The 27633-nt window shown below is 43.7% G+C and overlaps 1 protein-coding gene across 1 annotated transcript in view; it reads right to left on the bottom strand.

Annotated features, from left to right (window-relative positions):
• Positions 1-24847, bottom strand: part of SUMF1 (sulfatase modifying factor 1) — a 62728-nt gene extending 37881 nt beyond the window's left edge. The window contains exons 1-4 of the mRNA XM_035106599.3: positions 24611-24847; positions 19871-20044; positions 17561-17635; positions 2552-2634 (exon numbers count right to left, since the gene is read on the bottom strand). Coding sequence (XP_034962490.2) covers positions 2552-2634; positions 17561-17635; positions 19871-20044; positions 24611-24838 — 560 coding nt within the window. The 5' untranslated portion in view covers positions 24839-24847. The remainder of the gene's footprint in view (positions 1-2551; positions 2635-17560; positions 17636-19870; positions 20045-24610) is intronic.
• Between the last annotated feature and the right edge of the window lie 2786 nt (positions 24848-27633).

The following is a 27633-nucleotide window of genomic DNA, read 5'->3' as shown; positions in this document are numbered from 1 at the left end:
GTATGTGTGGCATTCTGACACCTAGTTCTAGCTTAATACATTATGTTTTCTTAAAGAAGAAAAACAGGAACATTACGTCCAATCCAAGCCAGAGAGTTGCACCACTAACTTGATTCGGAGAGCAATGACGTGTGTGCATGCCACAGGACCAGCCAACGGTAACCAAAAGTGCATTTAGCAATGCTCATTCATCTCTCCCCTCTGATTCTCCCCCCTTCTCCAACGCACACACACACCTCCCTCACATGCGGACTACATGTTGTGAGTTTTCACTCCTGCCGTCCCGATAAGATAATGGCCTTGCCAAAATAGTTTGTCTGAATCTCCCTTAGCGAACAGCATTCTCTACACGTCACAAACTCAGCAACCCATTTTATTCATCTGTATTTGGCGTCCTCTTTTTTCGGGTTTTTAAAAAACCCAGAAAGGAAAGTATCATAGAACGCTGCTCTATAATAAGAAAGTGTATTACACTGCCTTCTTATTATAGAATACTATTCTGGAATAGCATGCCTTTGACCTGTCCTAGGTCAGGATGATAAACTTCCAGAATGCAGTAGGACAAAAGGGAGCTGCTTTCTAGAACTGTTATTTAGCGCTAATTTTGACCTCTTTTTGTTAATTAATTAATTATCTCCTGGCAACTGGTGTAACTATTTTTGATGTCAGTTCATTCTCATTCCGTCCCATCGGAGAGCAAGTGACGGAATTGTCCTGAGGAGCAAGCATCAGATGATATTACAGTGATGTGGTTCTTGTCTTAAAGGATTTGAAGAATATGCCAAGTTTTGCCAGCCCTGGGGGGGAGAATCTGATTAATGCATGCTAATGACAGACTCAAGGCCACTTCATTTGTTGTAGCATTCCACAAAGCGATTCAGGTAAGAAAAATAAAGGGTGCACATTGTGATGTTACACAATAATAATAATAATAATAATAATAATAATAATAATAATAATAATAATAATAATGGAAAGGGGTGCAGGAAGGAGGGAAGGCATAAATTTTGAGAATAAATGAAGTAGAACAAAGCTTTCCATGAATGTTTGAGGCCTTTTAGGTCATTTTCTGCTCTTCCATCCCTCTTTTCCTGCCTTGCAGAAGCCACTTCTAGCTACCTTGGCTTTTTGTATTTTGACAATATAAATGAGATTTGCTACATACTTGATTCAACCTAATAAAATTAGCCTAACAGAAAACGTACCTGTGAGGCAGCTTAACAGCTCACATTAAAATTGACAAGCAAAAACTAATATAAAAATATACACAACTTCAGATAATAGAGCAAAAGGAGGCCATTCCAAGGAGCAAATATGAAGAACCCAAACAGCTGTGACACAACTTTTAACATATTCTACAAACAGCCCAAAAAATTCTCAAATCTGTGTTCTTGGTGCTGGGGATTTGGAGCAGCCTTTTTATTTTATTTTATTGAATTAATGAATTTATATACCGCCCTATACCCGCAGGTCTCAGGGCAGTTCACAGAATAAAATCAGAATATAAAAGTTTCTCTTAGGGTTTGTTTTTAAATGTCCTGTTTTTATCTGAAGTCATATGCATTTTTAAGTGTCTATTGCAGCCTTTTTCCAGTTTGGCATTCTCCAGATGTTTTTGACTACAAATCCCATCAGCCCCAACCATCACACCAGGGCTGATGGGAATTGTGGTCCAAAAGGTCTGGAAAGCCCAGAATACTTCACCATATTACAGTGCTCCCTGATACAACATGGTAGCTTTATTGGGGGGAAATGAAGAGAAACCCTGCATGCCCTCCATCCTCCTCAAATACTCTGTAAAGAATATGAGGAGGCATCTCAAGGCAGCCCTGTTTAGGGAAGCTTTTAATGTTTGGTGGATTTCTGTATTTTAGTGTTTTGTTGGAAGCCGCCCAGAGTGGCTGGGGGAACCCGGCCAGATGGGCGGGGTATAAATAATAATTATTATTATTATTATTATTATTATTATTATTATTATTATTATTATTATTATTATTAACAGAAAATAGGTTCTCAGACCCTATGCGTATCAATAGGTTAATGCTGTTCACTAGCCATGGTGCCATTTTTCAAAGAAGGTCTTAATAACATACAATGAAATGTTTTGTTTATTTTTATTGTCTTTGTTTTTTTAGCAAAGAAACGCTTCGATCAATGTTCACGGGAGGAAAATGGAAGAAAAACATGGAAACTTGAAAGGAAAGAGACAGGTCAAAGAGCAGGAAGCTAGGGATCTCATTACTCACAGGAAGAAGATGATGTACTTAAGGGCCCTTTTCTCACTAAGTGTTCAGTATCTGGGCACAGATGTCCATGAGCAAAGTATATGCACCCTACATCAATTATGGGCACAAATGGCTTTCAAAAACTGCTGCTCTTCCTTTTAAAGGACAGAGCAAGGTCCTCTACCTCTCTTTTAAAAGCTGCATTAGAAATAATGTGGCTTTCATAATTGATGAAATGTACATACCGTACATCCTTTATTCAAAATATCCAGTGAGAAGCAGCCTTAAATACCACAGCTGAAACCCAATACCTATCTGAGGCTCACCTGTTTGAGATATTAGAATCGGGACCCTCAGGGTGCTTCCAGTTAGCTCCTTTAACAGGCAGCCACCAAGGAGCAATGGCCACCTAAAACGAAACAGGCAAAGAAAGTGTTGGCAGCCTATCAGAGGTCATTCAATAAGGAAGTTATCATTGGCAGTAAAAAGGGGGGGTAGGAAATGACTGGTGCACATTTTTAACTGGCAGTTAATGGTCTGTTTCAGATAAGTGTACATGAAACTGCTTTCGAACAACCACCTTGTCTGTATCACAATTTCTTTATGGAAGCTGTGATTTGTCCAGGAAGTCTCTAATTAACCATGGTTTCCTGTTTCGTCCAAACAAGGAAACTATGGTTACTAGCTTTGGAACAAGCCAGGATCATAAAACCGTAGTTTGATGTTAGACTATTGTGTGGCCTCGTATAAGACAGTTTCCTATATTCCATTATCCTATTCCGTTGATCACCTTTGGGTTTCTTTTCCGCCTTCCTCCGTCTGAAATACTACACCACGAACATTTTCTCTCATTTGGAATGCTTCCATGCTGAATATACGTCATCCAAACTAATTCCAGTTGCAAGGGCTCAGAATATCCATAAAGCCCTGCCTAGGGATTTCTTAATAACCTTCCCCGCCCCCAGCATGTGTGTAAACATCACAACAATGTCCCAGTTTAAAGTTTTAGGTATTCCGCCATTGTAAAAGCTTCAGGTTTTTCAGTCATCAACAGGATTAGAGTTTTAATCTCTATTGCTTTTGCCCGTATTATGTTTCTAAAACTGAGAAGACAACAGAAACAGGGGGAGGGAGCATGCTAACTCCCTGGCTGCTGGGCTTGTTGCTGCCCAGGGCCTGTTGTTTCCCAGCCTGTACTACGCAAGATCTTGCTTTCCCTTAAAATAAAATTTGAAAAGTGCAGGTGCACAAATGGCAGGGGGTGATGGGAGTTGTTTTCCAACAACAACACCTGGAAAATTCCACATTGGCTATCCATGCTTTTTTACATGTGGGGGTGCTGTGATGAGATCCAGTTCATACTCTGCACTGCAATAAAGAGAAAATGACAGTCACCCATTACAGGTAAGCCAAGTTCCAATGTGAGGTACGTCCATGATTCCCAGGGCAGTGCCTCTGCTGAAACAATGTCGTAACCTCAGAATGAAAACTTCCAAGTGCCTATTAAGTCAATTATTCTCCAGCATCCTCTAAGTATGCTTCAAGCTGCTCTGTTCAAAATAGAGTGAGCTGCCTAAATCTTACATCCTTCCCAAAAATTCTCAGAATGCTGTAAAGCTTTCTAATTGTTATAAATCTAATTAGCCTTTGTACTAATGAGGTAAGAGATATAAGCGCCCCAGATCATTTAATGCCACAATCCTTCTCTTGTAACTAAGGAGATTAATTGCTTTCCTAATACCTTGCATTCTCATGCTTCGGATCAAAGGAAATGTGTTCTGCAACAGAAGCAGCAATAGGTCGGAAAGGAAAAGGGTTGGGGCAGAAACACAGATGTAGGGAGTATTGACTAGAGAGAAAAATATGGACTTCACTGTGTTTGACTCTCCTTAGGAGGGCTCTATGGATCAACAGACTCAATCCTCTGCTCCAAAGATAATGTATTCTGTACCTAAAAACTTTCTGCCTTTGGTGCTTTTTGAGTAGTTTTGGATGTTGCCCTTCCTGTATTTGCCCTAATCATTCACTCACAAAATTACAATTGCAATCTTGTTAATAAGCAGATAGATGTTTTTATTTTCCTACAGCAATAACAAAAATCTTGGCCCTGTAGGTTTATATGATGATGTATTGTAAGGTCAAGAGTGATGTAAGGCAGGGGTGGGAAGCTGTGGCCCTTCAGATGTTATCAAACTCCAGCTCCTATCATCCATGAGCACGGGCCATTCTAGAAAGGGCTGGCGGGAGTTGGAATCTGAGAACATTTGAAGGTCCCCAGATTTCCCACCCTGGCCTTATATAAACTTAAGAGCATTGGGCTGTCTAGTCTAGTGCTGACTAACAATGGCTCTAAAGCAGGCTATATCTGTCCGTCCCCCCAACTCCAAAACTCTGGTCCCCTCAGTGTCTAGTAATAGTAATAATAATTTTGTTTAGTCGTTTAGTCATGTCTGACTCTTCGTGACCCCATGGACCATAGCAGGCCAGGCACTCCTGTCTTCCACTGCCTCCCGCAGTTTGGTCAGACTCATGTTGGTAGCTTCGAGAACACTGTCCAACCATCTCATCCTCTGTCGTCCCCTTCTCCTAGTGCCCTCAATCTTTCCCAACATCAGGGTCTTTTCCAGGGAATCTTCTTTTCAATATAATATAATATATCAATATAATAACAACAACAACAACAATAATAATATAGCAGCCTTTCTCAACCTTGGGCCACCAAATGCTGGACTACAACTCCCATCATCCCTGACCCTGGTCCTGCTAGCTAGGGATGATGGAAGTTGTAGTCCAACATCTGGGGATTGAGAAAGGCTGATACATGTGATACTGTGAGGCCAAACCAGGTTTTGTGGCCTTCAAATCCCCCACCACGTGCCATTAAGTTTTTAATTTTTTTAAAAACGTATTGCTTCTGCAGGTCCCCTACTGGGATTCTATGACCCAAAAAAGATTTTTGTGACACTCCCAAACCCCATTCAAAATTTGTCATTTAAAAAAATGGGGGTGGGGACCTCTGTTTAATAATGAATAAATGATAAAAAATAATAATGTATGAATGATAAAGACATTATTTAAAATAATTTGAAACCTTTGGAAGACAGCATTCGGAACTGCAGCTTTTGCCACACCCATAATTTTGATATGCAGCCTATGGAGAACCACACCTGCCCTGAAGATCTCTCATATCCAAAGTGAGAATCAGACCAACAAGCCTGGCTCTTTCTCAACTGACATCAATGTGCAGTTACAACAGAGCCTTCCAACAGACCCACTCTGACCCAAGCGGAGCCAGCATTTATAATCGACCTGTTTTAACAACAGTGGGAGCATCAGACAGCAACATGGTGATAGCACAGCTGGAACAAGGTCCCAGAATTGGGGGGAAAGGCATACGATGGGAGTCACTTGTGGGATTCTGTGATATGGCATTAATAGGGAAACTGGAGCAGAGATGGTGCTTTGCAGAGATGCTATGGGGTTGCAATAAGTTTTGACGTGTGCTTTGGATTCTCCACTTGGGTTCAGGGTAAAGGTAAAGGGACCCCTGACCATTAGGTCCAGTCGTGACCGACTCTGGGGTTGCAGCGCTCATCTCACGTTATTGGGTGAGAGAGCCGACGTACAGCTTCCAGGTCATGTGGCCAGCATGACAAAGCCACTTCTGGCGAAACCAGAGCAGCACACGGAAACGCCGTTTACCTTACCGCCGGAGCGGTACCTATTTATCTACTTGCACTTTGAGGTGCTTTCGAACTGCTAGGTTGGCAGGAGCTGGGACCGAGCAATGGGAGCTCACCCCGCCATGGGGATTCAAACCACCGACCTTCTGATCGGCAAGCCCTAAGCTCTGTGGTTTAACCTACAGCGCCACTCGCGTCTCACTGGGATCAAGGTACCAAGTTCCAAAGGAAAGTAAGGGTAGATACCAAAGTATAGAGGAGGGTTCTGGTCTACCTCAGGGTCATGACTTCTGATTTAGTAGTCTTCTCTCTTTATCCCAGATTTTCAGAGACTGGGTGTGACTACTGAGTGGGGAGACAAAGGAACTTATCCGTACACATTTGCATTCTCTTACTTCTTCACGCAGACCCCACAGCTGAAACTTGGCAATGAAACAGGTCCTGCTACTTTGCCCTGGCTCAAATTAAAGCCTGCCTCTGTTCCGGTCTTGGCATATTATTGTGACCGAGTCCTGATCCATTAACAAGCACAGGCTCAAGATCTCGGAAGGAAATGCTTGCATAATTGCAAATGCAGAGATATGGTGTGATGTATTTCACAGGCAGAAACCTCCAATCAATCGTTTTGCATTCTTGTGTGTGTGATCAGCTTACAAAACTCACATCATCATGACCATAGATTAGCTCCATCACTGCTCTCGCAAAGAAATCTGTGTTCTGTCGACAAGGCAGTATTAGCCTTGCCAAGTCATCAGGTCATGGCCAAGCTTCCTTTAAAATGTTGAAACATAGCAATCTCACTTTTCTGTAAAAGCAGTTTATTTTCTGAAGTTACATAATGCCTAAAGCTGGCAGCTGCATACCAACCAACTTGAATTCAAAGCCAAATGCAATACACACTTGGGGTAGAGGGGATTGTGGAGTGGGGGGGGGGAGAAAAGTCACAACTTGTTGCCTCAGTGTCTCCCCCCCCCCCACTCCCAAATCCCGTTTAGGGTTTGAAGCATAATAAACTTCTTCCAGGAAAAAGAAGTGCTCCCAAATAGGGATGACGGGTAGACAGTGGAGTGTTTGTGTTCGTGTGATTACGTATCCATTTATTTACTTCCCACCCTTTGTCATAGGCTACAACAATAAAATGCAATATTAAACTCAGTTTAAAACTCAGTTTAAAACAACTTACAATAACATCTGTCATGGATGCTATAACTGAGATTCCTAGGGATGCAGGTGACGCTGTGGTCTAAACCACTGAGCCTCTTGGGCTTGCCAATCAGAAGGTCGGCGGTTCGAATCCTCACAACGAGGTGAGCTCCCGTTGTGCTGTGCCAGCTCCTACCAACCTAGCAGTTTGAAAGCACACCAGTGCAAGTAGATAAATAGGTACCGCTGTGGAGGGAAGGTAAACGGCGTTTCCATACACTCTGGCTTCCGTCACAGTGTCCTGTTGCATCAGAAGTGGTTTAGTCATGCTGGCCAAATGACCCAGAAAGCTGTCTGTGGACAAATGCCAACTCCCTTGGCCTGAAAAGCGAGACAAGCGCTGCACCCCATGGTCGCCTTTGACTGGACTTAACCGTCCAGGGGTCCTTTACCTTTACCTTGAGATTCCTGTATTGTAGGAGGTTGAACTAGATAACCCCCGGGATTCCTTCCAACTCTACTCTTATATGATTCTTCTATGAAATAGAGGCATTTTCCCTAAACACAGGCACCCCCAAACTACGGCCCTCCAGATGTTTTGGCCTACAACTTCCATGATCCTTAGCTAACAGGACCAGTGGTCGGAGAAGATGGGAACTGTAGTCCAAAACATCTGGAGGGCCAAAGTTTGGGGATGCCTGCCTAAACACCTAAGCCAGCAGTAGCCAATGTGGCACCCTCCAAACGTTATGCCCAACCAATTCCCTTCATTCCTGCCCATTAGGCAAGCTGGCTATGGCTGACAGAAGTGTGCGTATATCAAGCTTATAACAAAGCACACTTTAATCTGCACTCGAACAACCCAGGCTATGTCTTACAACAAGATCTTTAATTCTTTTGTGGGCCAGGTTCCACACAGCCTTTGCTTACTGCGAAAGGTCTCAAAACCTCTTTCCTCTCAATTAAACGTTTGTGATGATGGAATGTACTAATGGAGAGACTGTTGCTTGTGCAACACAATACTTAATCTGATAAAAAAAGCTCCACCATCCTGTACGAGGAGAGCTCCTGCTCTTTTAGTTAGACTCAGGACTGCAGCTCCAAGAATGAGAAACCCACAGGTTGGAGCATACAGCTGAGGAGACGGCACCTAAAAGCTTAATGAAGGAGTCATGTTGCTCTAGCAACTGAGCTATTGGCCTCAGTGCTGAGGCCACCAAAGTATGGACCTTTTCATGTGCGAATTAATACATCTTTGGCCTAAAAGTGTGAATGCAGCAAAACCTGTCTACAAACACCATCTCCTACAGAGATGCTAGTCATGGAAGCAGATGATTGGCAGCAAAACTGGGTTTGCTGCCAATACAATGTTGGCCGGAGAGGGAGAGGATCCTTTTACACTCTCTGTTGTCCACGTACAAAATAAGTATGGTAGTAGCCAAAGTTCTTGGGAAAACATGGGGGGGGGGGAAGAAACCCTGCAATAACATTCCATAGCGCTTTGCTAACTTAAAATATGTCATATAAATCATCAATAGTAAATCTGTTTTTTCCCTGCAGGTCTTGGGATACTTGCCACAGTTGCATGTTCAAGCTTTACTCTGCAAGAGGTAAGTAAGGCTTATAAATTACCAAACAAAAGTTTGGTCCCTTTATTGTACCATTGCTAACCTGTCTACTTTGATAATTTAGATTCTGACTAATGCAATACTGTCATGCTGTTGCATTATAAGAATTATGGAACATCGCTGGGGTATATATCTGTTTTGAAGATGACTGTTTACATAGTGGTTATTTACAAAAGCATGAAAATACTTCTAATTCCCTTAGGTTGGCAAGCCTGTGTGTTCTAAAACTGGAAATGGTTCCAGATTTGAAGATGAAAATGTCCATTTAAAGAGACATCGTTGCTTTGTTTACCACCCTTTAACTCACAATAGCACCCATAGCAGCTAATGTTTGGAAATCCAAGGGAAGTGCATTTAAGGACTGAGCATTCTTCTCCCACCCACCCCAAACTACCATCTTATGCATATGACATCAGTAATTAGGACTGCATATGCCTCTGTGTGTGTGTGTGTGTGTGTGTGTGTGTGCGCACACACACACACACACCCCACACACCCATGCACCCCATTGCAGAAGTGACTGTCTAAACTATGGTCTCTCTCAAGCATGGATATTAAACCTATTTAGTTTATCAAATAAATGTAGGCTTTCTCAGTCCATGCATTTGTTTTGCTTCAATATAAGATTTAAATGTGTTGGTAAATGTGTGAGCCTGAAGCACACCCTGGGTGGAGTGCGGAGATAATATCCAAACAGTTTCTTAAGCATTTTCACTTTGACATCAAAGACCATTTACTGAAAATAAAGCCAATAAAATGAGGTCCAGTACTCTAATGCTGGGTGTGCCTAAGTGTCGAAAACAAATCCATTAAAATGCCATTTTTTAATAAAAGAAAATGAATGTGAACATTCTGTTTGTCCTGTTTGTTAGGAAGCTTTAGTGCCTTACCTTTAGTTATTTCCCAAAAGCTCAATTAACTAAATTGAAGTGAATTCTATTGTATTCTCTCACGAAATTGTATTGAATGTTACCTATCAGAAGTAGCACAATCGACAAAAAGAAGAATGAAAGCTGGGTTTTTATTAATGTAACATGTTTTTGGCAATTTTTGTATTATTATTATTATTGTAAAAAAAAACCTCTCACAAGTATTCCAAGCTTAGATTTTGCAGTTGAAGCAAAGCAGAAGTGTCACTGGAAATTATATGACTCAGTTTTTGGTTACTGGTATCAATGGATGCAGAAACAGTGCATGGAGAAGACCGTGAAACCTCATGTTTGTTTGTGGGCTTCCTAAAGGCATCTGGTTGGCTGCTGCAGGAAACAAGAAGAGAGCTAAAAAAGGCTTTTGGTCTGATCCAGCAGGGGTTGTCTTATGGCTAATTAAATCAAAGCAACCTCTTTCATGCAAAGAGGTGCTTTCTTCCCAAGCTGCAGAGCTGGCCACTGCTGCTAAGAAAACCACGGTACTCCCTAGATCCAGTGGTTGAGAGGGGCTTCCCCCCCCACACTCCATTTGAAGTTTACCATTAACCATACACTTGGAAGAAACCATGAATTGTGTCTATCCCCGCCCCCCATCACAGAATTACCATTTCCTGCACCCTTAATAAACTATGGTTCCCAAAATTGTTTTGCCAAGGGGTGAGCTTTAAATGTGCGCTGAATAGGCTTTAAATAAAGTCTGTGTATCTGCTCACAGTTTCTAGGGTTGCCAGACTCAATAGAGGACAGGACTTCTGTGCCTTTAATTGCCCTGCTCTCTTTTGAGTCTGGAAACCTTAAAGAGAAACCAGCATAAACAAAGGGTATTCTGGTTTCTCTTTAAGGTTTCCAGACTCAAAAGAGAGCAGGGCAATTAAAGGCACAGAAGTCCTGTCCTCTATTGAGTCTGGCAACCCTAACAGTTTCATTATCTTCAAATTCAAGAGCAGCAGTGTTGGTTCTGAATTAGTGCAGGCTGCTGTGGAGCGACTGCAGATGAGCAAACCAAAGCTGGATAAAACAGAGGTTATAATGGTTGGGAGCCCCACAATCTGGGGAAAGATTGTCTGGTTCTCGTATCTTCCCGAAATAGCGAGTCCATAGGCCAGATGGTAACTCTAGGTGAGGGATGGAGAACCTTAGGCCCAGGGCTCAAACACAGCCCTCCAGGCTTTTGGGACTCCTCAGCCACACCTCTCACTGGCCCTCTGTTGGAGCCTCCTTGAGCATTTGTGCCTGGATGGAATGCACCCATGAACTCTGGCAATGCCTCTTGTTCTGGAGGATAGAGAAGGCTGCATGAGTGTGGTTAGAAACTAGCCTCCTCATTAGCTGGAAGATGAGACACTACAGTGTAACCTTAGGGTAGCCACCCTTAAGGCAAATGCCCAAAGTGTACATGCTGCACAATGCAGCTGTCAGCCTCCTAGTAGGAGCAGGGAAGAGAAAGGATAGAAGACCAGAGTTCTCTCAGACGAAAGAACATCCCAATATGTTTACCCATGAAAGGGGGTGGGCGCACAGCTTTCAAATAATAAAAAAAAGAATGGGAAAGGAATATAAAATGATAGGAAAATTACTGGGGAGGGAGACAGGTAGCTTTGCTGGTGTTGTGTTCAGCATTAAGCTTCTTTAGTACAGTGGGAAAGCATTCATCCTTCTGGGCAATACCGTAATATGGTTTTTTTTTAATGTACTAAAAATGGTGTGGGCATGGGGAGAAACTGTTGCCATGAGCACTACCCCGCTGGTTTTAGCATCACTGACTCAGGGCAACCTCCAATCATGTCTGCCTTCTTGTCCTCTAACGCTACGGAGAAAATTTGGGAAGCATGCTGGGGGGGCCAGGGAGAGGAAGGTAGAAGCTCCTTTGGTCAGCAGACACCAGTTCACATCATATTTGATCTCATCCTCAGGCTGCCACCCTTTGCTCCTGAAGAGAGTGTTCATTTGCTGTGAAGTGACAAGCATAGCATTTTCTCTACTCAGGAACAGACTTTGCAAAACAGGCAATACATTATCCAAGTTCCGTCTGTAGGATGACACCTCAATAAGTACCTGCCTGTCTTTTTCACTGCCAACCTCAATTCTGTCTCTGACCCCAAAGTAAATGGGATCAGCTGACACATTATCATCATCCCACGTACCCAACAAAGCTTCCCCGTCACTCTGTGGGCAGCGACCGATGTGGCAGCTATTTTATTTTCAGTTTTCCTCTTCCAGCAGCCGGAACGGAGACAGCCTGCACAATTCCCATTGCTCAACCCCACCTCTGTCAACTAAGGTAGCAACAAGTCTTCTTAGGATTTCAGGCCCGATTTATTTTTTTGCCCACGCAAAGTAAACAAGACAATCATCCCACCTGTCTCACGGCACGTTCCCTGTCCACTTCAGCGTATTTGACAGCCCCGATCAGAAAGATATCAGCTTAAACACAGGTCCGTGTACTCTTCCAAACAGACTGTCCACAAGGCACCTTTGGTGCTCACCTGATCCACATTTCTCTCCAGCTAAGCTTTTCTGCTTTCCAAGCACATCGGACCCTGTACTGAATTGACCTACTTCTGTTCAATGTTCTGCCTCCATAGCAACAGAATTGCGTTAAATTTGAAAACAGCAGCCACCAACCATACAGAGATACCGCAATGCAAATAATACCAAGAAGGAAGAGTTGCTCAAGACAAAAAGAAAAGAGGGCCTCCTCGGGAATTGGGCAGAGGTTGCGCACTAACCTATATGGATGAGGTATTTCCAATAGATTTTACAGAACATGGTTCATCAAAAAAAGGGAAAGATGAAAAAGTCACACAAACCAATACACACATGCTCCCCAGGCCTCTAGTTCAAATACCGCAGTGGAAAAACCAAACACATATAACCCCATTCCCCAATATTGGTTGATATCCAACTAATTCATCTTCCTAGTGGAAGGCCTTCTTCTGCGCAACAGGATTTCCTCTCCCTGCACACCCACAAATCTGTTGTGCGGTTCTCACAACCTCCCAGAGCAGATTTGGGTGGGTAAAGAGGTTAAGACCTTGCAAATGTGGAAATGGAATGACTTGGTTGAATACAATCCATGACACCATACAATGGGTTGGTGCTGAGTTGGTTTGGAAGTACTGCAGGACAAGCAGCATTTAAAAAAAAAAAAGGGCCATGCAAAAGCCATCATAGAGAAGTGTGTACAAACCCCCAGCATGTAGGGAAGTAGCAGCCCAGGGGATATGACAGTCAGGTTTCTAGGCTAAAGATCAGAAGATCTAATAAGCTTAGGAGGCCACATTTCATAAAGTTTTGATAAACTGCTGTCATAAGCGGCTACTTAGAAGAATAAAAACACACATGTCAAACTAGCCTCCCTTTGATCCTTATTGGTCTGTATTCTTGTGCTCTGCAATTTTTCTACCAAGTATCCAGTGCCAAACAAATTAATCTTGCCTGCTTTTTGGATCCAACTTTGCATCCTTGGACTGGGAACCTGATGCAAAGTTGACTTGCCTTTCCAAATGCCTGTGAAAATCAATATTTTTAGGTATGACCCTTGTTAGTTCCTTAGATGGCGTCAATGGCTGTGATCATAAAGCCTGAATGTCAATTGTATGAATTCCTCAGCCCTGGCCTTGCCAGCACCATCCAATTTATACCCAAGGGAGGGTGGGTGGGTGGGTGTGCAGTATTAAATTACATACAACTGAGAGCTCGAAGTTTAGAAAATTAGCAACAAAACTGCATTGTATTTAATGCTTTAAATGTAAGGATTTAAAAAGAAAAAGACAACAAGCAGCAAATATTCCTCCAGATGTTGCTTTTGTATTCTCCATTCCAGCCTACATACTTGAAAGGGGAAACACTTTGGGGTGAACTGTTAAATAACAGGTTAAGAATGCCAAACCACAAGAAAAGCAACTCCCTGCATCACTAGGCTGCTGGCCAAAGTCATCAGAATAATATCGTTTTTCCATGCCTACCCAGATGATGTTCTGCATGCCAGGATGTCCTAATAATACATATTGAAAAACAAGGCAAAGGACAGTCCTCTAAAAGTTACTCTAACCAAATAGGGGAAATCGCTGGAAAGAAGCAACAGCGTTTTAACACTTTGGGCCATGAGCCAGTTCCAACTCGCTTCCAATTGCAAGCATCAGGGACAATGCCTGTTGAGTTAGGCCAAGGACCATGACATACAGAATAGCTGCTTTAAAAAAAAAAGGCATTCTGCCATTTGACTCAGGGTAAAACAGTAAAATGTGGAGGCACAGATTATCAAACAGAATATTAAAATGGTTGTTTCCTGAACAGCGCTCTAAGGGAGAGATGGACAATCTCCCAATGTTTATTGCAATGTTTTTTTGCTGGTATTTCACATGTGTTTGTTTTTTAAGGCATGCAAACAAACGCTTGGGGGGGGGGAGTTAATTACAGCATTTCTACCTCCCTGCCAAAATTGACAATTCCTTGAGGGGGGAAACAATACGGCGGGCAAATATTTTTAGAGAGGCATGCATTCCCCGCCTGCCTGGCTTTGAGGGGATTGTTTTGTTGTCAAAAGGCAAATGTCACCATCACCCCTGCCCAGCCACTACAAAACAGCAGGCCTTGAAGCGCTGGCCTTTGTAGTAGTAATCAGCTTTGGGTTCAACAGGCCATGCCTTTTCAAAAAACTAAAATTGTGCTCTAGACACAAAACCATAACCTTGAGTCTATGCAGCCCTCCCCTTTTATGTGCCTGTGTGATGCTGAGAGTCAGCATGTTGTAGTGCAGGCGTGGGGACCCTTTGTCCAGCCAAAGGTTGCTGAACTACAACTCCCATCAGCCTCAGCAAGCATGACCAATGGCCAGGGGTGATGGGAAATAACTGAGCTTGAACTCCCAACAGATTTCAGCTCCAGAGCCCCATTTGGAAGCAGTGACGCCTCTTCAGGCTTCTGAAAACCAGAGCTTGACACTTAAAACTAAGCATTGCTGGAGCATACACTGTTCCCAGCTTTACCATATGTCTGTCAGACTTGTCCATCCCACGAACAGGAGCAGAGTCTGGCAATCACAAAATCTTTTGCCATTCACAGCATATATCAGAATCCTTCATCTTCAAAGGATGGGGGGGGGGAACATGGCCACCGCTGAACAAGACCCTTCTAGCTGAATTTAAAATAGGCTATCTATCTTGCCATCTTCTGCTTCATTGATTATGCAAAAGCCTTTGACTGTGTCGACCACAGCAAACTATGGCAAGTTCTTAAAAGAATGGGAGTGCCTGATCACCTCATCTGTCTCCTGAGAAATCTCTATGTGGGACAAGAAGCTACAGTTAGAACTGGATATGGAACAACTGATTGGTTCAAAATTGGGAAAGGAGTACGACAAGGTTGTATATTGTCTCCCTGCTTATTTAACATATATGCAGAATTCATCATGTGAAAGGCCGGACTAGATGAATCCCAAGCCGGAATTAAGATTGCCGGAAGAAATATCAACAACCTCAGGTATGCAGATGACACAACCTTGATGGCAGAAAGTGAGGAGGAATTAAAGAACCTTTTAATGAGGGTGAAAGAGGAGAGCGCAAAATATGGTCTGAAGCTCAACATCAAAAAAACCAAGATCATGGCCACTGGTCCCATCACCTCCTGGCAAATAGAAGGGGAAGAAATGGAGGCAGTGAGAGATTTTACTTTCTTGGGCTCCTTGATCACTGCAGATGGTGACAGCAGTCCCGAAATTAAAAGACGCCTGCTTCCTGGGAGAAAAGCAATGACAAACCTAGAAAGCATCTTAAAAAGCAGAGACATCACCTTGCCTACAAAGGTCCGTATAGTTAAAGCTATGGTTTTCCCAGTAGTGATGTATGGAAGTGAGAGCTGGACCATAAAAAAGGCTGATCGCCGAAGAATTGATGCTTTTGAATTGTGGTGCTGGAGGAGACTCTTGAGAGTCCCATGGACTGCAAGAAGATCAAACCTATCAATTCTGAAGGAAATCAGCCCTGAGTGCTCACTGGAAGGACAGATCGTGAAGCTGAGGCTCCAATACTTTGGCCACATCATGAGAAGAGAAGACTCCCTGGAAAAGACCCTGATGTTGGGAAAGATTGAGGGCACAAGGAGAAGGGGACGACAGAGGACGAGATGGTTGGACAGTGTTCTCGAAGCTACCAACATGAGTTTGACCAAACTGCGGGAGGCAGTGCAAGACAGGAGTGCCTGGCGTGCTATGGTCCATGGGGTCACGAAGAGTCGCACACGACTAAACGACTAAACAACAACAACATCTTGCCCTACAAGCAGCAAACACACCACCTCACAGATTGTCAACAGCAGAAGCAGGGCCCATTTCCCCAAAGAGTTGAGGGAGGCGAGGGAGTTTTGTTTTGCCACATGTATCGGGTCAGAGTCAACACTCCATTGGTTTCTTAAACTGTGGCTTAACAGATTTGTTAAGCTTCCTCTCTCCCCTTTTCTTCACAGCTTCCACTTTCTTCAGCGACAAAGAATAAACCCGGCAAGGTCTAATTGCACCTAGAAGCTCTGCACACAATGTGCTCCAGTGCGTGCTATTATTTATCCAATGCATAATATTTTCCTTTGAGAGCACAGTGGGAGCATGGTAAGATGAATCACTTCTGCAAAAGCTAAACTGATTAAGGTACAAAAACACTAAGTCACCTGGCGCTCTCCCCGAACAGCCAGCCAAAATGCAACTGAAAGCCCACAAGAGGCCCCCTTCATGTGTTTAAGGGGAAATTAATGTGTTCTTGCCCCCCTCGGCAAACTGTATTTCTCAGGTGAAAAGCAGGAGCAAAACAGAGGGGGAATATCTGCACAGCACTGCAAGACACTTATCCTGATTCTGAACAGTTTATCAGCTCCGTAAGCCTAGCAAGGTTTTGTTGTTGTTATACAGGTATAATCACCACCTTGATTTTTAGGGTTGTATTCATAGAATTTTAGAGCTGGAAGGGACCCCAAGGGCCATCTAGTCCAATCCCCTGCAATGCAGGAATCACAGATCTGGACCCTGCAATCGTCATCTGAGGCCCTTCTCCATGAGCCTCCTTCATGGGAGGTCTGGAGGCTGGCTACACAAAAAACGTACCTTTTCAATGGCAGCTCCTTACTTCTGGAATGTTCTCCCCAGCACCATCTTTAGGCACCAGTCAAAAAAAAACTTTTTTACCTGGGTTTTTGGCCCTTAAATTTAAGGGTTTTTAAGTATTTGTAGCTTCTTTTAGGCCTCATTTATATAGCTGGTTTTCTTTTCTTTTCTTTTTTTAAAGAGTTATTATTCATTGTGTCTTTTTGAATTGGTTTCAGTATTTCTATTGTGTTTGTAGATCACTTTGAGTAATTTATATGAGTAAAATGATCAATAATTTTGCATGCAAAGCTGATGCTCTCCCACTGAGCTACATTTCCTTTCTAGGAGCTCCCCAAAAGCACATCGTAGGTGCCAACCAACTAATTTGCAGGCATCTTCAGAGCCTGTGAAAGACAGATGGACAGAGATGACAACAATTACATCGCCAGGGGGTAGGACTAGATGACCCTTGGGAGTCCCTTCCAACTCTACAATTCTATTATTCTAATTACTGCTTACAAGGAAAGGCACAGCTCTGTAGCTATTGCAGTTTGCACGGGTCACTGCATCAACCCCTAGAAAGGAGAGATAACCCAGCCACAACGTCCTCATTTACTTCTGATATACTTATTCCTTTGTACAGTACTTGTATTTGCTCTTCTCCCAAGGAATTTGAGGAATACAATGGACAAAATTAATGTGAACTAATAATCCTTGAAAATAATTATGATAATGTTTCCTGTACTGAAATCTAACACATCTTTGCAGGTCCCCACGTACTTTGAATATAACAGACATATTAGTATTATTACTATAAAATGTTCACAGCCTTGAATTATCAGGCCAAAGCACAATAGCTAGTAAGTATGTGACTCACAGCTTGATGAATTCCAGTCTTCACTTGTTCACTCAACACACCTTCAAATACAAAGGAATCTCCAAATCTTTCTGCCTGAGAAGAAGAAAAGGGAAGCGGGGAGAGAAGAGGCAACTCTAAGTCAATTGGATTTGCATGCATGCAGCACCAGTGTTTTTATTCCCAAAATGTCAAAAGAAAAAAGCATCAAATCAGACAATTAAGCACACAATGGCCTTTAATTAATCCTCCCTAACAGCAATTCAGAGTTTGTTGTTAAAGGAAGTAATACGCCATGCGGCAGACTCACAGGGAGATGACAAGATCGCTCTGCTCAAGGTCATGATCGTTCCTAAAGCGATTTCCCCCCCTCATAGACTACGAAATAGGGGACCCAGGTGGCGCTGTGGTTAAACCACTGAGCCTAGGGCTTGCTGATCAGAAGGTCGGTGGTTCAAATCCCTGCAACGGGGTGAGCTCCCGTTGCTTGGTCCCAGCTCCTGCCAACCTAGCAGTTCGAAAGCACGTCAAAATGCAAGTAGATAAATAGGAACCGCTACAGCGGGAAGGTAAACGGCGTTTCCATGTGCTGCTCTGGTTTGCCAGAAGCGGCTTTGTCATGCTGGCCACATGACCTGGAAGCTATACGCCGGCTCCCTCGGCCAATAATGCGAGATGAGCGCGCAACCCCAGAGTCGGTCACGACTGGACCTAATGGTCAGGGGTCCTTTTTAGACTACGAAATATACCCTACGCAATGGACTAAACTGTGGTCTAAACCTCTCTTTAAATCCATCTCAGCCAGAAGAAGGGAGCTTACCTTGAAGCATATCTATAGATGGTACTTAACACCACAGAAGATGGCGCTGATACTTCCTAAAGCCATTGTTAAGATATAAACTGACTTCGACCCCGAGATCATCTTCTGAGGCCATTCTTTGTATGTCTCCTCCACAAGAGGTCTGAAGGGTGACAACATGAGAAAGGGCCATTTCTGCGGTGGCTTCCTGCTTCACGAACGCTCTCCCCAAGGAGGCTTGGCCCTGGCACTTTTGTGCCAGGCAAAAACATTCCTCTTCTCTTAGGCCTTTGGCTAATTAAACAATCTATGGCCTTTTAAACTGTGTGGAGGGAGGGTATTGTTTTTATTTATTACTATGGTATGCATTTTTGTGTTTTTCTGTTGTAAACTACCCTGTGATCCTTAAATGAAGGTCAGTATATAAATAATAGGAAACAATAGTAGTAGTAATAAATAAATAAATAATAAACAACTGTTGGTTCTGATTAGAAGAGAAGATGGCAGCTGCAGCAAACATTTCTACTTCCATTGATTGGGAATGCTATTTTATAATGTTTCAAATTCAATTATTATTATTATCATTTAGAAGTTTATTTTTAAAAGCTGAAATGAAACTTGCGGGACACAATCATGCTCATGTGAGATATATTATTAAGTAGGAGAGAAGCTGAAAGAAAGCAGCCTGATCAGAAGCATCTAATGAACTTGTCATTAAGGTGAGATTTGAAGACCAGCAAATCAATGGAAAATGGTTCACTATGCAAAAACAAGGTGGAAACATGGTGACTTCTGTTTCAGTGTATCTGAAGAAGTGGGCATACACATGAAAGCTCATACCAATGACAAACTTAGTTGGTCTCTAAGGAATTTATTTTATTTAATGCAAAAACATTTCATTACATATGTTGCATTATTATTAAGTAGGGGCAGGACCAGAAGTCAGCGGCTATCATGTATACTTGCGGCACCGGAAAATAAGTCAGTCAAGCAAGCAAGCAATCCTGGAAATGGCAAGAAAGAGCTGGAAAGTCCTCAAGGCTCATGAGGAGTCTCTCCTCAGAGTCTGAGGAGGATGTCAGTGAGCCAAAAGTCCAGCAATAAATATTTGAAAGGCTTTTTAAAAAGAACCTATGGGCTCCCAAAATGGCGCACGGGACCTCTCACTAATGCTGCACTACCCTGCTCAACAGCTGTTGGGCAGGAAACTGTATTGCCGCAGGATCAGAAGGGCTGTTCCCTGCCCTTTCTGGTGTTCAGGAGACAAAGGTACAGTATAAAAGAAAAAGTTATTTCTGATGCCTCTTAAATTGCCCTTGTTCCCTGCTCTGACGAGACTCCCCACTTCCACACATTTTGCTTATCGGCAAAATGTAACCCCCTCTTACGTAACCCCCTCTTAAGTGGGAAGTCGCCTGTATTATAGTATTTATTTTATTTTATCTTAATCCATCACATACGATCGCTTTGTAAGTTACTGTTTTCCTGCAATATTGCCGTGGGGAAAAACCCCAAACATTTCTATTCCCTACCTCTGTGAGGTAGCCAGTGGCATTCACAAACTTCTCAAATTCTGCATTGCTGACTTCATAGCGATCCATGAAGAAATGTTTGATGTGGATTCTCCTGGCGGGTGACTCTCCATCTTGTTCTATAGCTGGCTCATCAGTTCCCATCGTGAACACTCCGGCTGGAATAGAGGCCATCTGCAAAATGAAGGAGGCAGTTTCAGGAAAGTACATATCAGCAAAGCTCCTCATTTTCCTTCCATGCTGGATGTGGAAAGAAGCAATTGTTGCACTTGTAGGGCCATCAGCGTGCCACTGACCAACAACTTTACACTGAGGTCATATTGGGTAATCTTCAATGTTAGTGCTTCTCACAGTAGACCCATTGAAATCAATGGGGCTGGGGGCTGGGGGAGTTTCAGGTTGTTGATATGGGGATATCTGAAGCTTTACTGTATTACACAGGCAAAACAGAGCGGGATGAGGAATCAGTAGTTAGGCACTGAATGCAAAAGAGGTAAATGAGAATAGGGGTACACATAAAGGTGTGCTTCAAAGAAGACTGAGATAAAGTTTGAAGAACAAATGAAGACAAAATAATGCAGTACAGACTATCCTGACTGCAGGGAGGCAGAAAGTCTATTTCTGAATAACACTTGGATGCCATCTTGAATCAAGATGGTAGATTGGACCTTTCAAAACAGCACTAATATACAGTATTTGGTTTATTGTAAGTCTCAAGCAACAAGGCTGTCAGTAAACAAAAACTACAGAGCCTATATTCAAATAAACCTCCACAGCTCTGCCTTCAGTTCCAAACTGTTGTGCTCTAAGACTGGATCATCTTTTTTTATTTTCTACTAGCTGGCCCTGCACGCGTTGCTGTGCGTTAGTCTGTGAAATGGAGGGTAATAGCCCCCCTTCATATCCCCCTGAGCCTCAGAGTCCCCCTGAGTCGAGGCGAGATACTGTGGCGAGGGCAGGTTTCATCCCTGTGTCTCCCCCCACCCTATTCTGACCCATTACGTATCCCTGCCCTCTATTCGGACACCCCACCCCCCACCTGTTTGACTTGGTGGAAAACCAGGTCTATACCTGCCCAGGTGTGTGATTTGAGGGATTTTTGTCCCCAACAACGCTTGGGGAGTGGCCTGGATCGTTGTGTCAAAATTTCAGGACGATCGGTCAAGCGGTTACGGAGAAAAGTGGAGAACGCAGTTTCACGATTTTTACATTTTTATATATATAGATTTCTTTCTTTATCCCTCCTGTGCCTGGACACAACCACCTAACAGGCAAAAATACTTAACAGGTAGAACATTTCCCAGCCCATTTGATTTCTCTATAATCAATCCAAATACAAAATGGGCACGAAAGTTAGCAGTGCACCCACAACTGCGAAGTTCCCTAAAGGAAAAAGAGACACACATGCTTTCAACAGAATTCTGTTTATTTCCTAAGCTTGGGCTGGATTTGATATTAGCAATACCTGCCGCATCTCTCAAGCGCAGCAGTTGCCTAAATGCCTTGTGATCATCATCAACAGCACCCATCAGCTGAGGAGTTCTGTGTTCTCTCTTCCTTGGCTTATTGCTTGGCGGGGTGCAATTATTTGTGTGTGTGCGTTTCTTTTGATCTAAATAAAATGCAAAACTATGGTGAAGGTATGAACTGCAGCTCTGCCTATCTTCCCATTTCTTGCTGACTCACTACTGCTAAGGTAGCTGTTCCAAGTTGGCTCAGAAATCACAGATTAATAGCTCACCCCTCGGTTATCTCTGGAGCACACACAAGAACAGGAGCATTTCAAAAATTAAAGGCAGAAGAACAAAAACCCTTCTCTTATGCTTCAGCGACTGAATCATCCCACACTGACGTATGGCTTGGGATCTCCAAAATGTTGTTATTTGTGGACCTTAAGGTCCTCCGCGGGGCATACCAGGAGAGGCGGTCCCGTATGTACGAGGGTCCTAAGCCGCATAGGGCTTTAAAGGTCAAAACCAGCACCTTAAATCTGATCCTGTACTCCACCGGGAGCCAGTGCAGCTGGTAGAGCACTGGATGAATGTGGTCCCGCGGCAGGGACCCCGTAAGGAGCCTCACCGCGGCATTCTGCACCCGCTGGAGTTTCTGGGTCAGCTTCAAGGGCAGCCCTGCATAAAGCGAGTTACAGTAATCAAGCCTGGAGGTGACAGTCGCATGGATCACTGTGGCCAGATCAGGGCCAAATAAATAAATAAATAATATCCATTGTAAGGGATGAGAAAGTGATTTGCCTGAGATCTTTGAGAGCCATCACATTAATGGTGCTCCTGTTTCAAATCAATGAGTTGTTAGGCATTATTACTATTATTGTATTTTAAGGCCTGATTAAAGAGAAATGTTTTCACCTAGTGCCTAAATATATGAAATGTAATGAAGGTGCCAGACAAGCCTCCCTGAGGGAGAGGATTGCACAAGTGGGGAGCCACCGAAGAAAAGGCCCATTTTTATGTTTCTACCCTCTTGTGGAGAAGGCACATAAAGAAGAGCCTCATATGATGATCATCGGTTCTGGGTCGGTTCATATGGGGAGAGGAGGTCCTTGAAGTATTGCGGTCTTGAGCCATTTAAGGCTTTATAGGTCAAAAACAGCATTTTGAATTGGGCCCAGAAATTAATTGGCAGCCAGTGCAGTTGAGCCAACATGGCTATATGCCACAATGAACAGGAGAATCTAAATTCCAGACCAGATCAAAACTGTGAAGCAATCATGGTTCCAGGATCCTCATGAGCTGTGAAAAAGAACTTGTACAAATCATTCCATTCCTGCTATCTGAGGTATGGAATGGTCATATTATTGATAGAAATAACAAAAAGTCCACAAGATAGTGGGGTGGTGTCACAGGAGAAAAGATACTTAAGTTTATTGATGAGGAAATGTGGCCTCTTCACAACAAACTAAACAAAGGTAGCTGGTGAAATGGTATTTTGATCAACCCAGCTCTTGTGTGATATGTTAGCTGAAGAGGAAAACCTATGGCTACCTCCACATTTCTGTTTGCCCCATGCCCAGCAAGCACAGGTCCAAAAGGTTTTCCACTAGTCGTGCTTTCTAGGCATAGGTCTGAGTGATTTTGCCTTTGCACAGTCACTTCCCTAGAGCTCTTTAGTCAGCCTGGCAAGCAGGATGAGATGCGAATTGTAGCCCTAATTATCTGGATGACACCAGGCTGAGAAAGGCCAGTGGGTTTTTTTCTGGTGGTACTCAAGGGTACGCACTGAGGAAGCCTTAGATCAGTGGTGGCAAACCTATAGCAAGCATGCCAGAGGGGGCACTCTTGAGCCCTCTCTGTGGGCACGCACGCCATTGCTCCAGCAGGGCCGTAGCTAGGGGTGAAACTGGTGCTCCAGCGCTGCAGGAGGCTCCTGGCCGCTTCCAGCATGGTCCCAGCACTGCTGGGCACCATTTTCACCCTCGAGGCCGCGCTGGGGGGCAGAGAGAGGAGGGCTCATGCTGGGAAACTGCCGCTCCGTCCAAAGCCAGCGTCACCACTACTCAAGTCACTGACCAAGCCCATCTGCCACCATAACCAAACCTGACAGCTGCCTCTGGGCTGGCTCTGCCTCCCCACCATCATGCTCAGTTGTGTCCGACCAGCCTTCCTGCTCTAGCGTTTAGAGCTGTGGTAACCCGTGGTAACTCTGGCAAGCGGCTGAGCAGGCCTTGACTTTTGATGCGCCAGGGCCTCCTGCCAGTTTGTTGTTCCTACTCGGGAGTAAGCCGCCTTGAGTTCAGCAAGGTTAGACAAATTATCTGCATGCGTACAACAGCAAAAATCACATTAATTGTTCAAAAGTATGCCAAATGCAAACTTTTACCTTTCAAAAAAAAGTTGTTTGTATCATTGAAAGCTCTGTTATTGTGTTTTTCTTTTAAGACGAAAGATCAGAGGTCCCCGAACTAAGGCCCGGGGGCGGGATGCAGCCCAATCGCCTTCTCAATCCAGCCTGCGGACGGTCCGGGAATCAGCATGTTTTTACATGAGTAGAATGTGTCCTTTTATTTACAATGCATCTCTGGGCATAGGAATTTGTTCATCCCCCCCAAAAAAATAGTCCAGCCCCCACAAGGTTTGAGAGACAGTGGATAGGCTCCCTGGTGGAAAAGTTTGCTGACCCCTGCAAAAGATGTTAATGTATGAGTTGTTTTTTTTCTAAACTAAAACCTCAATATTCAGGTTAAATTGCCGTCTTGGCACTTTGCGATAAATAAGTGGGTTTTGGGTTGCCGTTTGGGCACTCGGTCTCTGAAAGGTTCACCATCAATGCCTTAGACTTAAGCACAAAGCCATTCACACAGCACTTCTAAGGATACCTCCTGGGTAACCTTGTTTAAGGTCCTCTTAGAATCATATTGTAGAGTTGGAAAGGTCTCTGATTGGGTCATGTAGCCCAGCTTCCTGCAATATAGAAATCTCAGCTAGATCATATATGACAGGTGGCCATCCAGTCCTCTGCTTTAAAAAACAACAACCAAGGAAGCCCACCACCTCTTGTGGGAGTCTGTTCCACTTCCGAACTGTCAGAAAGCTGTTCCGTGGTAATCTCCTTTCTTGTACCTTGAAGCCATTGGTTCGGATCAAATGCCATCTGCAGAGTCCACTGGAACATGTTCACCTAACTTCGCCGTGCTCCTAATCTGGTCTCTGCAGTGCCACCATTTGCACCGCCCCCTTCTTCTCCCCACAGCTATCCTTCGACCGCTTCGCTTTACCCACCTACCTGCCTGCCCTCCTCTTTCGATTGCGGGCTTTCCGGCTCGCCTCTTGGCTGATGTGCGGCATTCGCCTCCAGGGAGTACTTCCTCGCGGCCGCTTCTTCGCCGCTCGCCCGGTTGGCGCTGCTGCAGCCACAAGTGCCTTGGCCTCCCTCCAAGCACACGGCGGCGCGGAGCCACACAGCCCAGCAAGCGAGAGCGAACCAAAGCGGCCTGTGCCTGGGCGCAGCCATGTTGACTGGGACGTCACGTGAAGCCAAAGCGGTCAGCTGACTTCCCTCGGCGTCTCTTTCGCCCTCCTCCTCCTCCGCCTTCCCTCTCAAACCCTAAGCATCTTTCTTCGGGATCACGGATTCCAAGGGAACTGGTTACCTGCTGTTTTCGTCTCCCGCGGCAGATGATAGTGGGGGGAGGGGGAGAAAAAGAAAAAGAAAGGGCCGGGAGCGCGAACCCCGCTCCGCAAAGAAATGCAAACCTGTTTCTTCTTAAACCCATTTCCTGCTTTCATTCTCACAATCGCGCTTCGTATGTATTTCCCTCCTGTCCTGACCACGTTATTCGCCTTCTCTCTCGCTCCACTTGGCACTGTGAAATCATGCCCATGCGCGGAGGTAGCAGGCTGGTTTAAAGCAGGCGGCAAACTGCTCCAGAGGTAAAAGAAGCTGAACACCTGCTGAATTTTGTTCTAGGTTAATTTGAAGAAGCGCAGGAGCCCGTCTTCCGTTGCATCTGGCCAAGTATTGCCCTTGCCACTTTGAAGGCTGTCATCTTTTTCTTATTAAATATGAATGTGTGAAGCGACCTTGTAATTAACCGTTGGTTCTCGATGCCCACGTTATCCGGGCTCAATGAGCATCTCATCCGTTCCCCCTCTTACGACCCTTTTTGACAGCATCGCTGAGTATTGCGCCTTGTGAATGCAAAGCACGAGCGCTTTCCCTGACCTGTGGCTCTTCCCGGAAGCTTCTGCTGCATAAGAAATGCATCAGATACTACTTAACATTCTAACTCAGATTAAACCGGATTGCATACCGATACTCACAAAGTAAATACAGAGAGAATTAAATATTGTGATCTGTTTAAAAACTGCATTATTAACCTGACCTGGATACAAAAACTCCAATAACGATCCTCCTTTGCACAGGCTAAAATGAAAGAGTAAGCCCTACCTCCTTTGCTTGCCTTAGAGTATCTATAATCTAGGTGACAGATATTGATTCAGTAATACAAGTTTGGTCTCTAATATTGATGGAATATTGTTAGATTTAGACATGGGTACTATAGAAAGTCTCGGGAAATTATGGGAAACTGATTGTGGTAAAGAAATAGAGGAGATGGCCTAGAACTAATTGCACAATCAGTCAGTCCTAAAATTAGTTTCCTCACACACCCAATAAATTATGTTAAAAGTGACACATGGATGGTGTGGTACCCACTAAAACTTTCCAAAATCAACCAGGTTTTTCATAACTGCTGGCTTAGTTGCGTGATAAAAGGGTCGTACCACTATATATCTTAGACATGCCCACAAACACAAATCTTTTGGTCTCTCTCTTCCAGGAATTAAAGAATAAAACTAATCAACACATACTTTAGATCCAGACCCACAATTAACAGTTCCAAATATCTTTTTTCTGAAAAAAGCCCCGATCAGCCACTTAGTGATCACAATTTGGAAAGGTATGAAAGGGGTCACCAGGGACTGTTAGAATAAACTTTTTCGGGAGTATTACACTTGTGGGGGAAACTAACACACAAACAGAATGGTCAAGGGGAAGATAAATGTTACAACTTGTAGAAGTCAGTTGGCCCAAGAACCTGTTAGACTTGAGCCCACCATCTGTTGTTGATACTACACCACCCTGCCTCTCGCCTCCCATTCATTGTTGTGGTCCCCCTGTGGTACCCTCTCAACTCCGTGCCCAGTGTGAGACAACTGGTTGTGCTTCCCTAAATCCACCTCTGAGCTGAGTCTTCCAGCAAAACATTAGAGTTTTCTTGCTTTCTAGTAGTCAGCCTTTTCCAGAGTTCCCAGTTAAGAAAACTCCTTTCCCACTCTGTTCGTGGCACAAGCATAAACACACCAGCTACATAAACTTTAGGAGATGCTGACACATCGTGAACTTATCTACTACCGTATTATACAGTTCTTCTGGTCTAAAAAGTAAACCTTGTAAAGATACAAGTATACAGAGAAATCCACTAGGACTTTACCATGCTGGCTCACCATACTACACTGTACCATACAGCACGTAACCTTCAGCTGCTTTCCTTGCGGTGAGCAAAAACTCTTTTCAGTGAATACAGCCTTGGCTTTATACCCACCTATGTACATACACACATTCCTTAGAGAAAGGGAGGGTAAGTGTATTGTGTTCCAGGCATTTAGCCTGGGATTGTTTCTAATCCACCCAGTGCAGCTAACTCTAAACACAATCCAGACATGGAGGATGAGCAGCTCAAGACATGGACTAGTGTGTTTTCACCCATTTTTCCAAATTACACCCAAGATAAAGATAGACTCTTTCCCCACAAGAAGCATTTAATGTTATTGTGTATGTTAACTAAAAGGACAATGGCAGAGGACCACTATCTCAGTATAGTAATGTCTGGAATTCATAACGGCTTGTTCATGCTGATTTAAAGAGAAATACATTCAGCCAAGTCAAAAATGGGAAAATAGTAATAAGAAAAAGCTGTGATATTACAATGGACCAGATCTATTGATGTACCTAATTGTTTCTGAAACACTCTGCCAGTTTTGCAATGTCTTGTGCTTTTGCAATTATGAAGTTAGTTCAAAAAACTTGTATTGTTTCCTGTAGCTCTTAAAACACTGCACACTGTTTGGAAGCTCTTGCAACATGATCATAAACAGATTTATTGAGTTCAACAGAACATATTCCCTAGTGAGTGTGTTTAGGGCTACAACTCTCATGTATTATTCATATTTTCCCCCACAATGAATCCCAATATCAGAACTACTGTTTACCAACTTTAAGCATAATTATAGTTCATTACTTTTGGA

This window comes from Zootoca vivipara, chromosome 2 (genome assembly GCF_965207765.1).
Source record: "Zootoca vivipara chromosome 2, rZooViv2.hap1.1, whole genome shotgun sequence".
NCBI lineage: Eukaryota > Metazoa > Chordata > Lepidosauria > Squamata > Lacertidae > Zootoca > Zootoca vivipara.
The sequence above is the reverse complement of the archived record's forward strand: the minus strand, read 5'-3'. Positions and strand labels throughout refer to the sequence as shown.